Source organism: Callithrix jacchus, chromosome 6 (genome assembly GCF_049354715.1).
Source record: "Callithrix jacchus isolate 240 chromosome 6, calJac240_pri, whole genome shotgun sequence".
In the NCBI taxonomy this organism is placed as follows: Eukaryota; Metazoa; Chordata; class Mammalia; order Primates; family Cebidae; genus Callithrix; species Callithrix jacchus.
This window is the reverse complement of record NC_133507.1, coordinates 51,925,684-51,940,319: the sequence shown is the minus strand read 5'-3', so window position 1 is coordinate 51,940,319 and position 14,636 is coordinate 51,925,684. Positions and strand designations below refer to the sequence as shown.

Genomic DNA, 14,636 nt, shown 5'->3' with positions numbered 1-14,636 from the left:
GGTTATAGAGACTCTTCTTCCCCAAACCTTTAATAGGAAGAGATGTGATGTGATTGTTCATCTTATTTTTTCTCTTTCTTTCTTGAAAAGTTGATTGATGTTGGTCTGCTCTTGACCATTTCTAGATGACAGGCTTTGAAAAAAAATTATTAAACTTTATTTTTTATTTAATACAGTAAGATGCAGATAACTGTATTAAAATTGAACTTATTTGTTAAAGGCAATATTAAAGATCCTCAGTAAGTTAAGGTTTTGTGTCAGATAAGTAGATTTATCAATTATTATAGTTTATAATGAACTTCAGTGGGCAGAATAACAGTATTTAATGAACAAAAAATCTCTAAAAAATCCTGTATCAATATTCCATTATACTTGAATGAGGTATTATCAGCACAGCATTTTTTTTAATAACAAAGAATGGCCTTTTATGTCACCAATTTTATATCTTTATTATAGCATTTGATGTAGTATTTTAACCTTTCCAAGTTTTCTTTTTTTTTTTTTTTTTTTTAAGGTTAGAATTAAAATTCAAGGAACATATTTCCTTGAAATTTAAATGACATTTTCACAGACTACGAACTTCTGATATTTTATCTACTAGTTCATTTCCCTAAATGCCAATATAGAGCTTGCTTTTTTGCCTCCAGTAGGCTATAATATAGTTTCTACAGCTATTTTGATCCTGGTTAAAGTTCTTCCTCATTAAACTTCTGTGTTCTTTAGATTCTACTTCAGTTGAGGTAACCAGTTTAAAACATCCTGCCTTTTCTTTCTGCAGGCTTAAAATGACACAAATACAGTAGTTGGGTAGCACAGAATTTAATCTCTTTAAGTTGTAAATCACATTGATATTAACATGATAAAATTTAATGGAAGCTGCTAACGTGTCAGTTATGGATTTAGAGAATTTTTTCTAGGTTTATTAAATCTTTGGCCACTTTAGTTTATTAGTTGATAATCTGAGGATGTCTGACTCTAATGTTTTTTCTGCTTAGGGACGGCATCACTAATAACTTCACATTATCTTTCTTTGTTTCTAATAGCTATTAGCTCTCACTGCAAACCTCAAATATAGCTCCTAGCTGTGTAACCTTGGGCAACTTACTTTTATGCCTCAGTTTCTTTACCTATAAAGTGGGGATCATAATTCTACTTCATGGGGTTTTTCGTCAAGATGAAATAAGTTAATATGAATTACTTAGAACATTGATTCATTCCACTAATTTTTATTGAGCACTATTTGCTTCATTCAAGCATAACTGACTTTAAATATTCTTTTTATGTGCTATAGACTCCCAAATGTATATGATCATCCCAGACTTCTTTCCTGAATTGATATATCCACTTGCATATTTACAGACATTTCAAACTCTGCATTTAAAAAACTGAATTTTTAGAGGAAAAATTTGCAGTCTTGCCTCTAAAATGTGTCTGTTCTGTGGCCGCCTTCTTTTCAGAAGATGGAAATTCAATTCCTTGGGCAGCTTGGGCAACAATCTTTGAAGTCTTAGATTTTTGTTTTTTTATTGCTTTATAATAGTTTGAGATATAATTGTCATCTAATTAATATGTACAATTTGATAAGTTTTGACATATGAATATTGCTATGAAACCATCATCACAATCAAGAAAATTAACATATCCACCAACACTAAAAGTTTCCTTTTGCTCCTTTATAATCCTTCCCGTCTCCCACCCACAACCCCTACGTGATCCCCCAGCAATCACTGATTTGCTTTCTGTCACATAGATTTGTTTAAATCCCTAAAATTTTAATAAAGTAGAATCCTACAGTATGTATGGGAGGGGGTCTGTCTCACTAGACATAATTATTTTGAAATTCAGCCATATTGTTACATTTATCAATAGTTTATTTCTTTTTATTGCTCAGTAGTGTTCCATTATATAGATATCCTACTGTTTTGTTTATGCATTCACTGTTTTGTTTATGCATTAACACTTGGATTATTTCTAGTTTTGGGCTATTACAATTAAAGCTGCTATGAACATTCATGTATAAGTTTTTGTACAGACATACACTTTCATTTCCTTTGCATAAGTAACTGGAAATGGAATGAATAGATCAGAATGGTAGGTATATATTTACCTTTTTGAGAAACTATGAAGTTTTTTCCCAGAGTAATTATTTCATTTTATATTCCCACCAGCACTATATAAGAGTTCCAGTTTCTCCATAGCCTTGCCAATACTTATTATTGTTAGTCTTTTTAATTTAGTCATTTTAGTAGGTGCATAGTAGTATCTCATTGTAGGTTTGTTTTTTGTTGTTTTTGAAATAGGGTCTCACTCTGCTGCCTGAGCTGGAGTACAGTGGCACAATCATGGCTGACTGCAGCCCTGACCTCCCTGGGCTTAGGCAATTCTCCCACCTCAGCTTCCTGAGTAGCTGGGACCACAGGCAAGTGCCACCATGCCTGGCTAATTTTTATATTTTTTTGTAGAGATGGAATTTTTTGCCATATTGCCCAGGCTGATCCTGAACTCCTGGGGTCAAGTGTTTCACCCACCTTGGCCTCCCAAAGTGTTGGGATTACAGACATGGGCACTTGTGCCTGGCCTCATTATAGTTTTAATTTGTATTTCTGTAATGACTGGTGATGTTGAACATCTTTTCATGTACTTATTTGCCATCCATTTATTTTTATTGGTGAAGTTCTCCTTAAATTATTTGCCCAGTTTTAAGATTGGGTTATTTTCTTATTATTGAATTTTAGAATTCTTTATTCTAAATAAGTCTGGGAATAAGTCTTTTTTCTGATACATGCTTTGCAAATATTTTCTTTTAGTCTGTGGTTTCTCTTTTCATTTTCTTATAGTATCTTTTGAAGACCAGCTGTTTTTAATTTTTATGAAGTCCAGTGTATGTATTTGTCTTTGTATCATGCTTCTGCTGTTGTATCATATCCAAGGTTGCAGAGATTTTTTTCCCATTTGAGTTTTATAATTTTTTGTTGTTATTTAGGTCTCTGATCAGTGTTGAAGATTTCTGAGTTATTATTTGTATATGGTGTAAAATTGGATTGAAGTTCATGATTTTTGCACATAGATATCCAATTGTTCAGCACCATTTATTGGAAAAGATTATCCTTTCTTCACTGAGTTGACTTCACACCATCATTTAAAAAAAATCTGTTGTCTATGTATGTCTGCCTCTGGTTCTGGACCTTGTATTTGTCTGTCTCTGTGCCAATACCATACTGTTTAGATTACTATAGCTTTAGCATAAGTCTTTTTTTAAAGTTGTTTTGGGTGTTCTAGGTTCTCTGTTTTATTTGTTTTTTTATTTGTTTGTTTTTGAGATGGAGTCTGGCTCCGTCACCCAGGCTGGAGTGCAGTGGCATGATCTTAGCTCACCACAACTTCTGCATCCTGGGTTTAAATGATTCTCCTGCCTCAGTCCCCCAAGTAGCTGGGACTACAGGCATGTAGAGATGGAATTTTTTGCTGTGTTGCCCAGGCTGATCCCGAACTCCTGGGGTCAAGTGTTTCACCCACCTTGGTGTTCATTTTCTGTATTTCCCATCTGTGTTTGTTCTTTTCCATGTGCCACCATCCCCAGGCAATTTTTTATATTTTTAGTAGAGACGAGGTTTCACTGTATTAGCCAGGATGGTCTCCATCTCCTGACCTCGTGATCCACCTGCCTTAGCCTCCCAAAGTGCTGGGATTACAGGCTTGAGCCACCACACCTGGCCAAGTTCTTTGTATTTCTATAGAAACTTTACGCTCCTATGGAAATGCCAGTTTCTATTAAAAAAAGAAAAAGTCTGGTTGGGATTTTGATTGGGATTGCATTGACTCTGTATATCAGTTTCAGGAGACTGACAGCTTAACTGTATCACTTCTTCTGACCTGACCCATGAACATTGTATCTTTAGTTTTTTGTAGGTCTGTAATGTCTCTCATGAGTATCTTTTGCTTTTATGTGTACATGTCCTTTATATATATATAGATTTATTTTAGAGACAAGGTCTCATTCTGTTGCCCGGGCTGGAGTATAGTGGCACCATCATAGCTCACTGTAACCTCAAATTCCTGGGCTTAAATGATCCTCCTGCTGCAGCCTCCTTAGTAGCTAGGATTATAGGCATATCTCACCATGCTTGGCTAATTTTTTAATTTTTCTGGAGACAGAGTCTTGGCATATTGCCCAGACTGGTCTTAAACTTCTGGCTTCAACGTATCATTCTACCTTGGCCTCCCAAAGTGTTGGGATTATTGATATGAGCCAATGTAACCTGGCCTCGTATATTTTTTCAAATAGGATTTGTTCCTAAGTAACACATATTTTTTGGTGCTGTTGTAATTGGTGTCTTTAAAAATTGTCAGTTTCTGGTTGTTTTTTAATAGTGTATAAAAATACAGTTTTTTTTTTGGTGCTGATCTTATATCCTGCAACCTTACTAAATTCACTGAATTTTACAAGCTTTTTGGTAGATCTCATTGGATTTTTTATATAGATGACTGTGTTATATATGAAAAAGGACAATTTTATTTCTTTCTTTCCAATCTGGTTGCCTTTTGTTTCTTTTTCTCACCCAGTTGTACTGGCCAGATAATATTGAAAAGAAGTGAGAGTAGAACCCTTGACTTGTTCCTGATTTAGGGGAGATGTGTTCAGTCCTTTACTTTTAAGTATTTGTTAACTATGGGTGTTTTTTGTAGATACGCTTTATCAAGTTGAATAAGTCCTTTTCTTGTGTTAGTTTATAGAGTTTTAATTAAGAATGGGTGTTGAATTTGTGAAAAAAAATGCTATTTTGTGTCTTATACTTGAGGTTAAGTTGAAGTAATTATTTAATTTCAGTCTTATTTACTAATGTAGAAAATCAGTGCTAATTTTTTCCCCAATTATTGCTTTAATGACATCCCACAAATTTTGGTATGTCTGTTTTCATTAATTTGAAAATATTTTCTACTTTTTTGATTTTTTTTCTTTGATCCGTGGTTTACTCACAGATATGTGTAGTACCCAATTATTTTGGGATTTTTTTCCAGATATCTTTCTGTCATTAATTTCTATATTCTCTTGTGTTCAGAAAACACACTTTATATGACTTGAATTCTTTCAAATTTGTTGCTGTTTGTTTTGTGGCACACAGTATAGCCTGTTTTTAAAATATTCCATGTGCACTTGCAAAGAATGTGTCTTCCTGCTGCTGTTTGGTGTAGTAGTCTTTAAATGTCTGTTAGGTGAGATTGATTTATAAAGTTATTCAGGTCTCTAACTTTTTTTATTTTCTGCCTACTTGTTTTGTCAGTTATTGAAAGAGGGGTATTAAAACCTCAACAATAATTATAGATTTGTATATTTCTTTTTGCATTTCTGTTTTTGCTTGGTGTGTATTAAAGCTCTGCTATTAGGAGAATAAATGTTCGGGATCATTATAGCTTCTTGATTAACTGACACTTTTGTCATTATAAAATGATCTTTATTTGCAATAACATGCTTTGCTCTGAGATCTGCTTTTTCTGATATTAAAATAGCTATTGCTGTTTTCTTAGCATGGTATATCTTTTTGCTTTTTCCATTATTTTACTTTTAATTAGTTTGTATCTTTATATTTAGCATGTCTTTCTTATAGGCAGCATATAATTGGTTCTTTTTTAAAAATCTAAACAATCACTACCTTTTCATTGAGGTATTTAGATCATTTACCTTTAGTGTGATTTATTGTTGTGGTTTAATTTAAATCTGTCCTCTTGCTGTTCATTTTCTGTATTTCCCATCTGTGTTTGTTCTTTTCCTCTTTCATTGCCTTTTTTTAAATTTTAAAAATGATATATTTTATCTCTTTAGTTTCTTCAGTAGCTTTAAATTTTTGTTTTGTTTTAGGATTTGTAGTATGCACCTTTAACTTATAACAGCTTCCTTTGAGTGATACTGTAACATTTTGTGGTATCATTTTAAAAATTAAATAATATGAAAGCATCTTATATATTTATCCATCTAGTTAACCTTTCTGATACCCTTAATTTTGTCTGATATTATTTGCCTTCTGCTTGAAGGACTTCTTTTAACATGACCTTTAGTGTGGGGTCTGCTGTTGGCGAATTCTTTCTAATTTTTGTTGGAAGAAATCTTTGTTTTCAAAAAAGATATTTGAAGTGAGTATAGAATTGTAGATTGATAGTCTTTCTTTCAGCAATATAAAGATGTTGCTCCACTGTTATCTCACTTCATTGTTTTTCATGAGAAATCTGATATTATCTTTGTTCCTGTGTATGTAATATATATTGTTCCCCTCTGGCTGCTTTTAAGATTTTCTTGTTATTACTGGTTTGAGCAATTTGATTGTCATGGACCTTGGTGTAGTTTTTCTCTGTGTTTCTTTTGTTGAGGATTTGTTAAGCTTTTTTGATATGAAGCTTTATAGTTTTCATCAACTTTAGGAAAACTTTGATGTTTACTTCTTGAAGTATCCAACAAACCTTCCTCTCCTCTAACCTTTAGAGACTCTGCTTGTTCATTTATTAGGCTGCTTGAAGTTCCACAGCTCACTGCTACTCTTTTCATTTTTTTCTTTTAGTTCCTGTTGCTATGTCTTGACATTCACTAATGTTTTATTTAGCTATGTCTTTTCTGCTCTTTATCCTGTTTAGTATATTTTTAATCTCAGATATTATATTTTTCTTCTCCAGATGTTTAATTTGGGTCTTTTTGTATGTTGTATGTCTCTACTTAACTTGTTGAACATATAAAATACAGTTATAATAACTGTTTAATGTTGTTGTCAGCTATTTCTAACATCTGTGTTAGTTCTGGATTGATTTTGATTATTCACCATATAATGATTATGGGGTGTTTTCCTGCTTCTTTATATGCTTGGTAATTTTTGTTTATTTTATATGTATTATTTTATTTTTATTTTATATTTTTAATTTTACATGGTAATTTTTTATTAGATGGTAGCCATTGTGAATTTCTATGTTTTCCAATTCTATAAATGTTCTTCAGCTTTTTTTCTGGGATGCATTTATTTGTAAACAAGTGATCCTCTAGTTTATGCTTTTATGATCTTTTGCTTTTTTCAGTCTGAGGCTAATTATTTTCCACTACTGTGGTATGACCTTCTTGGGTATCCTACCTAATACTCTGTGAATTAAGAGTTTTCTCAGTTGGGCTGGTGGAAACAGGTACTGTTTCTGGCCCTCTGTGAGTGTTGGCAATATTCTCTAATCTACTGGTGTCCAACCCTTTGAATGTCTAGCCCTTTTGCTTATATGTGGTGGGAGATATCATGAAATAATTATGCACAGACCTTTTTTTTTTTAAGCTCATCAGCTATTGTTAGTGTTAGTGTATTTTATGGGTGGCCCAAGACAATTCTTCTTCCAATGTGGCCCAGGGAAGCCAAAAGGTTGGACGCCTGTGCTCTGATCCATTTAGATTGTTTCTTCCTCTGGTCTTTGGTATTTCACTCACTTTTCATTTACTTTTCAGTACTCTGCTAAAGACCGGAGGGGAACCCTCTGCACATCTCCAGACATCTCTCTTTGTGCTACTTTTTTCTGCACTTTTTCCTGTGAACTCTAAATTCCTTGATTGCCCACAGCTCTATGATCAGTCTCAACTCAGAGTTTGCCAAGTTCTGCCTGGTTTCTGTTTCCATGGAGTGCTAAGCTAGGGTCAAATCACAGTGCTCACCACCTTCATTTACTTTCTCATAGGGATCACTGTCCTTCCTGACTGCATGTTCAGTGTTTGAAAACTTTTCTTCTTCTTTAAAATACAGGGATGGGGTCTTGCTGTGTTGCCCAGGTTGGTCTTGAGCTCCTGGCATCAAGTGATCCTCCCACCTCAACCTACTAAGCTGTTAGGCTTACAGGCATGAGCCACCACGCCTGGCCTGTTTCTTCCATTTTTCTGTGTTTTAGTCTTTTTAAGTAGGAAGGTAAATCCTAGCCCCTTCTACTTCAATTTGGGTAGAAGGGAAAGTTCCTGCTCTGCTTTCTTTTTTTTTCTGTTCTGCTTTTTATTTTTTTATCTCACTTCTAATTATTCTGTATAATTTAATTATATTTCTTAATTTCAGTTTGCTATTTCTCTAGTTTTTTTTTTTAGCAGCATACACATTTTTCTCAATATTTCTCTATAATATAAAAACCATAGTTTAGGTTTTTTTAAAGTGATATATCTGAAGCTCAGTACTTAGTCAATAAATATTTGTTGTTTCAGTATTGAATGGGAACACAAGTGAGATAAAGTTTTTATTTCCGTATTGCTTTATGGCACATTAAGTGGTTATTGATCACAGTTATTGTTATCTAGCATATTATGGGGCATAGATGTTATTTTATTAAAAAAGATATTTTGAGTCAGGTGCAGTGGCTTATGCCTATAATTCCAGCACTTTGGGAGGCCAAAGCGGGAGGAATGCTTGAGCCCAGGATTTGAGGCTGCAATGGGCCATGATTGTGCCATTATACTTCAGCTTGGGAGACAGAATGAGATCCTTTCTAGGAGAACGTGGGGAGTGAATATTTGATTAATTGTATGTGTAAATCTGTGGACTTTACTTCAGCAGATTTTTCTTACCAGATAATGGCATTAACAGTGATACAGACCTTTAAAGGAGAAAGTGGCTAAATGTTTATGATCTTAGATACCATTTCTTAAACACTTACTATGCATCAGCAATTGTTTCTCACTAAATTTGTATACTGTGGTATGCAAATTTTCTAGCAACAGTAAATGACAAGTATCGAACCCAGGGATTTTTTTTTTCCTTCAACTTTGTGGCAAGAAAACCCAGGCTTTTAACCATTACACTTTCTTCACTTATTTAGTAGGAAGTTAGTAAGATTTTTAACAAAGAAGTAAATTTAAATTGGTGTGGTAGAGCTCCTTCAGCATGGGGACCATCTGGTTTTTTTTTGGTGTCTTTATCTTTTGCTTTACACAATTCTTAGCATATAGTGCTTGCTTGTAGTTGGAGAAGGTAATGAAGTAACATACCAGACAAAAGAAACAAATTGATAGTCTATGTAATATTGGATATACTGATAGAAATAGTTCAAGTGTGTACTTAATTATTTGCTTCTGTATAATGTAGAAGTTTGTTTTGTCATGGGAGTATGTGACAAACCTCTCTCTTTAGTACCTGCTGCATCTTAGGGCTCTATGAATGTCTTTTCTTCCTTTCCCAATTTCACAAAATTGAGTAAAAGGTTATTTCTAAAAGAAAATTGAGTAACAGTAGTGTTTTAAGAGAAAATAATAATTCATAGTATTTTGTTTGGGGTTGGAGTTAGGGAGGAAATTTAATGTAATAGTCTGATAATCTTCATTTTAAAACTCTTCAGCCATTTATTTAAGCTTCTTTTTTGTAGATGGATATTAACCTCTTAAAACTAAATAATATATTGAATATTTAGTAGAAAAATCTTTATAGTTGATATCTTTTAAAGTCTTGTTTTTCTAGCAGCAAAATTAGAATAGAGATATAATTTGCATTGCTGATATGCAAAACCTAACAAATTATATTTGACCTAATAGGCTTTCATATTTCAGAGTACAACTTTCACACTATACTTAAATACACATATACAGACATAGCTCTGCGTGGCTTACTTGAGAAATAGAACAGTTGCTTAACTGGATGACTATCAAAATGATCAACACAGATTGATGGGCTTGAGTGCATCAGACAGTGGATATGCAGATGGTGGTGTCTACCATTTGACAAGAGATGGCTGAGTCTTTAAAATGATTTCATTGGAATGGCTTTGGTGGTGTTGCAGTAAAGGGCATCTATTCAATTTCAGGTGCTGTGCAGATGGCAAAGCCAAGCTAATGTAGAAAAATGAGAGGCAAGTGACTACTTAATGTACAGGAATGCATGATCTGCGTCACAATTAAATGACAATATTACATGTAGGAAACCTGGCCAGATGCCTGTACATTAAAACACATGACTCCTTGAGAGAATTAAGTACAGGCAATTTGCTTGGAGTTTCTGCAGGCCTGCTGCATATTACGTTAGGGAGACAGAACAAGAGATTAAGTGCTTTATTTATTGAAAGTGTTTAGGTGACGTTGGCAGTTATTTAAGCATAATCTGATCTCCATAAATATTTAAATCATGTCTTTGCAGGAAAAAATGGTGGGGAAGGACAGCTGGCCTCAAAACAAAAGGATGTAAGGAGTATGATTGGTGAAACTGTGAGAAATAAAACTTTTGGCCTACATCTGTCAATTTTGTAAAATTTTCTACTAGGCAAAAACTTACAAAAATTTTTAAGAACTAGTGTAATGAAAGTATCTTTTCTTGCTATGTAGAAATTAATAAATTCAAATATCAGTGACATCGAAATTTTAAAGTGGGAGGAGTTAATGTGTTGAGTGCTGTATGTAATGGGATCATTTTCACTGTAAAATATTAATTTTTTGTTTTTCAGCTTAAAGAAAGTGGTTATTGTACAGGTCATGAACCAGATTCCCTCGAGTTCAGTACTGTAGGAGGATGGGTATCTACTCGGGCATCAGGCATGAAGAAGAATATCTATGGCAATATTGAGGACCTGGTAAATATTTTTCCGGTTATTATGTAATAATTGATTAGTATATAGAGATTTTGATAAAATAATTAGAAACCTTTAAAAATTAAGAGTTGGGTGGTAGATCCCCCCTCCCGTTAAGTATACACCTTTATAATAATTATAATAACATTGAACATAATATAGTAGAAGTTAATAAAGACACAACTGTGGTCATTGTTTAAGGATGCTGCTTTTCAAGTGACTACATGTTAAGCTTTGTAAATGTTTTCACAGCATCCAGCTCATAAAATACAGTCAGCTCTCTATATCCACTAGTTTTGTATCCACAGATTCAACCAAATGCAGCTCAAAAATATTTGGGGAGAAAAAATAACACCACCACAAGGAAAATAATACAAAAAATACAGAACAACAATTTACATAGTATTTACATTGTATTAGATATTCAGAAATATTCTAAAATGATTTAAAGCATATAAGAGGATGTGCATAGGTTTTATGCAAATACTATGATGTTTTATGTAAGGGACTTGAGTACCATGGATTTTGGTATCCTCGAAGGTCCTGGAACCAGTTCTATGGGGAGACTGAGGGATGTTTGTATACAAATATTATTTTACAAGCCTTGTAGAAATGAAGTCTTCAGCTCTACTATGATTTTAGTCCATTTACTTGGGTGATTTTATTATTGCTACTCTGTCGCTTTAGGAGATTTTACATTTTTCTGAAAATATTTTTTTTCCAATATAGAATTAAGGAGGCTGATTGAAATTGTTCTGCTAAGTAGTGGTATGACCTGTCATGTTTTATACACACACTACCTTTTGTAGCTGATATGGTGCCAGTTTGCTGGGAGTTGGTATAATAATAGTATATAATTCTGGACACCCTAGTTAGGGATTAGGTATCATTTGTTCCATTTGTAGCTTTTCCAGTGATTAGTTGTATGAGTTTGTACAAATTGGTTTGCCTTTCTAAACTTCAGTTTCCTCTTCTGTAAAATAGAATGATGATATTTGCTGCATAGAATTATAGTGAGGAGAAAAGGACGGAAAATGAAAATTCAGTCTCTGGTGTGTTGTAGGTGCTCCATAAATGTTGTTCCCTTATTGTCAATCTTTTCATAATAGTTTAAAAGAACTTTAATTTGAGACTGTTAAAGTGATGTTCCCAACATTATTCCTGGAGCTGTTTAGCTTTGCTTTTGATATCTAAAGTTTCAACATTTTCATCAGTATCTTTGTTAACAGGAATATTAAATCTTCAATGAAATATATTGGTTCTTTATAGTTAACACCCAGGAATTACAAACTTTTGTCTGTATTGTGAATTCTTCTTTAAATGTTTACATTATCCTATTTAATTTTCTTTATTCAGGACATTGAGAAAAACATATTTTTCTTTTTGCAATTAAAGTAATCTAAATCAGTTTTCGGGAGAAAATTTGATCCTTTTGCTACTGGAGTATTAAGAACTTTATGACTTAGCAAATATTTGATAGCTACATTTAACACTGCCAAAGCATGTAATTTATTTTAATCATTTTTTGGAGATATTTAAGGTATACAGATTATAAGGGTGCATACTAGTATACTTATTTGCATTAGCAATTACTTAGCATATTTTATTTTTAACTTCAATTTTTAATTTTGCAATATATAGTATCCTCTGAAGCTATCTTTATTTACATTGCTTGCTTTTGTGAAAATTTTACCAAAGTTGATACTCTTTTAATACATGTGGCTACAATGGAACTCATGAAAAAACTTAAAGAACATGTTAATATATTTCTTAACATTAGTGCATATTTAATTAAAGCACAGTAAGTAATGATACTCATAGCTTATTTAACTGTTTGAAAAAAGTTGAAGATAGTTGTTCAGTCCAAATGTTTTAAAAACATAAAAGTTTTAACATCTGAATAGTCAGAGGTCTGTGTATGATGGGATAAAACTTTTCATCTTCAGTTCTTGTTCCCACTTTTTTTCAAGGTCATTTTTAGGAATTCCAACTATAGTCCATCTCAAATACTTCTTAATTTAGTGAATGTTTTTTCACTAAAGGGTTTCCTGAGCATTTCTGATTACACTTTCTTATACTAGTGTTACAGAGTTGAAGCTCATCACTATTAGCAGTAATCCACTGCTTCTATGAAAGGAGCCTTACTACATTCTTTAGTTATGAAGCACTGTTAAAAGGAAAAACACTGAATTCTGTAGTGACAAAACCAAATTAAAAATTCTGGATCTTCACAAAAGAAAGTAAAGTATGATGCAGTGAGCATTTAATTTTCAAGAATTTTCTGAAGAAAATGCTGCTTTTAAAATTACAATTGTGAATAGACAATTCAAGTAATTAGGAACTTATTTTTTATTAAAAAATATTCATTACAGAGGTATAAAAAATGTATGCTAGAGCTGGGCCTGGTAGTGCACACTTGTAATCCGAGCACTTTGAGAGAACAAGGCTTGAAGCCAAGAGTTGGAAACCAGCCTGGGCAACATAGCAAGACCTAATCTCTATAAAAAATTTAAAAATTATCTAGGCATGGTAGCACACACTTGTAGTTCTAGCTACTCAGGAGGCTGAAGTGGGAGAATTGCTTGAGCCCAGAAGTTTGGGTTACAGTGAGTTGTCATCCCACCACTGCACTCCAGCCTGGGTACAAAGAAAGACCCTATTTCTTAAAAAAAAAAAAAAAAAGTGTGCCGTGTATATTAAATACATATCATAATTTCTGACACTTTTAACATCTTCATATTCATCCTACTGTCATGGGATTCTTGGGGTGTCACTTTTTTAGCCAGAAACTGCTGGCTGGCAGTGTCTTTGCCCAAGTTTTGCTTGGGCCCACTGGGCTTATTCAGCCCTCTCAGCCTGGTAGGCTGCACTTGGCTGACACTACTGGTCTGGATCCTATGCTTGCCAACAGCAAGCCAGGCACAGAATGGTGGGTGTGTGAACGAGTGAGTGGGGTCTGGCCACTGTGTACAGCCAGGCATGCCAGCTGTGGCAGGATGGGCAGTTCCAGGCATTGGCTCCCTGCAAGGCTGTGGCTGGACCAGGTATACCACAAGCAGCTTCCACTGCTGGTGCCAGGGAATGTGGTGGTGCCCAGAAGCTTGGGACACCAGGGACTGCAGAGCCCCAAAGAGTATGTCACAGCCCTGTCTCAGGGGGCTCCTAGGTCTGGGCTCTTTGAAGGGCCACAGCTCTTCTCTCCTTTCCTCTCCTCTCTTTGCCTCTCATTGGCTGCCATGGGGTGAACAAGGGGTGTGTTTCAGCCCTGTTTGTGTTATAGCTCTTTCAACCCCACCATTTGGCGGGTCCTGAGTTTCTGTCACATATCCAGGAAGAATGAGGTACATGGTCAAGTGGAGGGTGAGCAAAGTGAAGAGGTGCTTTATTGAGTGACAAAATAGCTCAGAAGAGACCCATTCTGGGTAGCTCCTTTCCACAGGTAGGCCATCCTGATGAGCATTCAGCTCTCAGCAGAGAGCCCACAGTGGGTAGTTCCTCTCCACAGGCAGGGCATCCCAATGAGTGTCCAGCCCTCAGCAGAGAGGAGACACACAGTGAGTAGCTCCTCTCTGCAGGCAGGGTGTCCTGACGAGTGTTCCGCTCTCGGGAGAGAGGAGACCCACATTGGGTAGCTCTTCTCTGCAGACAGGTCATCCTGTTATCTGTCCAAGTCTGGCTGAGCCCTGAGTTTTTATGGGCTTCAGAGGGAAGGAAGTGTGTGCTGATTGGTCCATGGGTGGTTATGGGCAGTCCCAGAAAAAGCATCATAAGTTCCCACTCCAGTCCATGGAACTGGCAGCCTGTCACCTCAGGCTTCAGGGCCTCCCTGGCTTGAGGGTGGGGTTTCACTGGTGACTGTCCATTTTGACCCAGGAGCCTGTCTGCCTTCTGCCACTGTTTATGGCATCCAGGCTGTTCGTGCTGAGGGTTTCCTGCAGGCCAGTGCCAGGCTACCCTCAGCCCCCACTTATTCTCACTCCTGTGCTCATTAATACCCAAAGTCCAGAGGGGGCTGAAGCAGCGGGGGGGGGGGGGGGGGGCTAGCATGTCAGCACTGCTCTAAGCATGCACACACCCAGCTGGATTGTGAC

The 14,636-nt window shown here is 35.2% G+C and overlaps 1 protein-coding gene across 4 annotated transcripts in view; it reads left to right on the top strand.

Moving 5' to 3' along the window:
* The window catches only part of AGPS (alkylglycerone phosphate synthase), a 136,931-nt gene that overhangs the window by 44,916 nt on the left and 77,379 nt on the right, over positions 1-14,636 (top strand). For all 4 annotated transcript variants that reach the window (XM_078327338.1, XM_002749278.7, XM_054257490.2 and 1 more), the window contains one exon: positions 10,423-10,548. In XM_078327338.1, the coding sequence (XP_078183464.1) occupies positions 10,423-10,548 (126 nt within the window). The remainder of the gene's footprint in view (positions 1-10,422; positions 10,549-14,636) is intronic.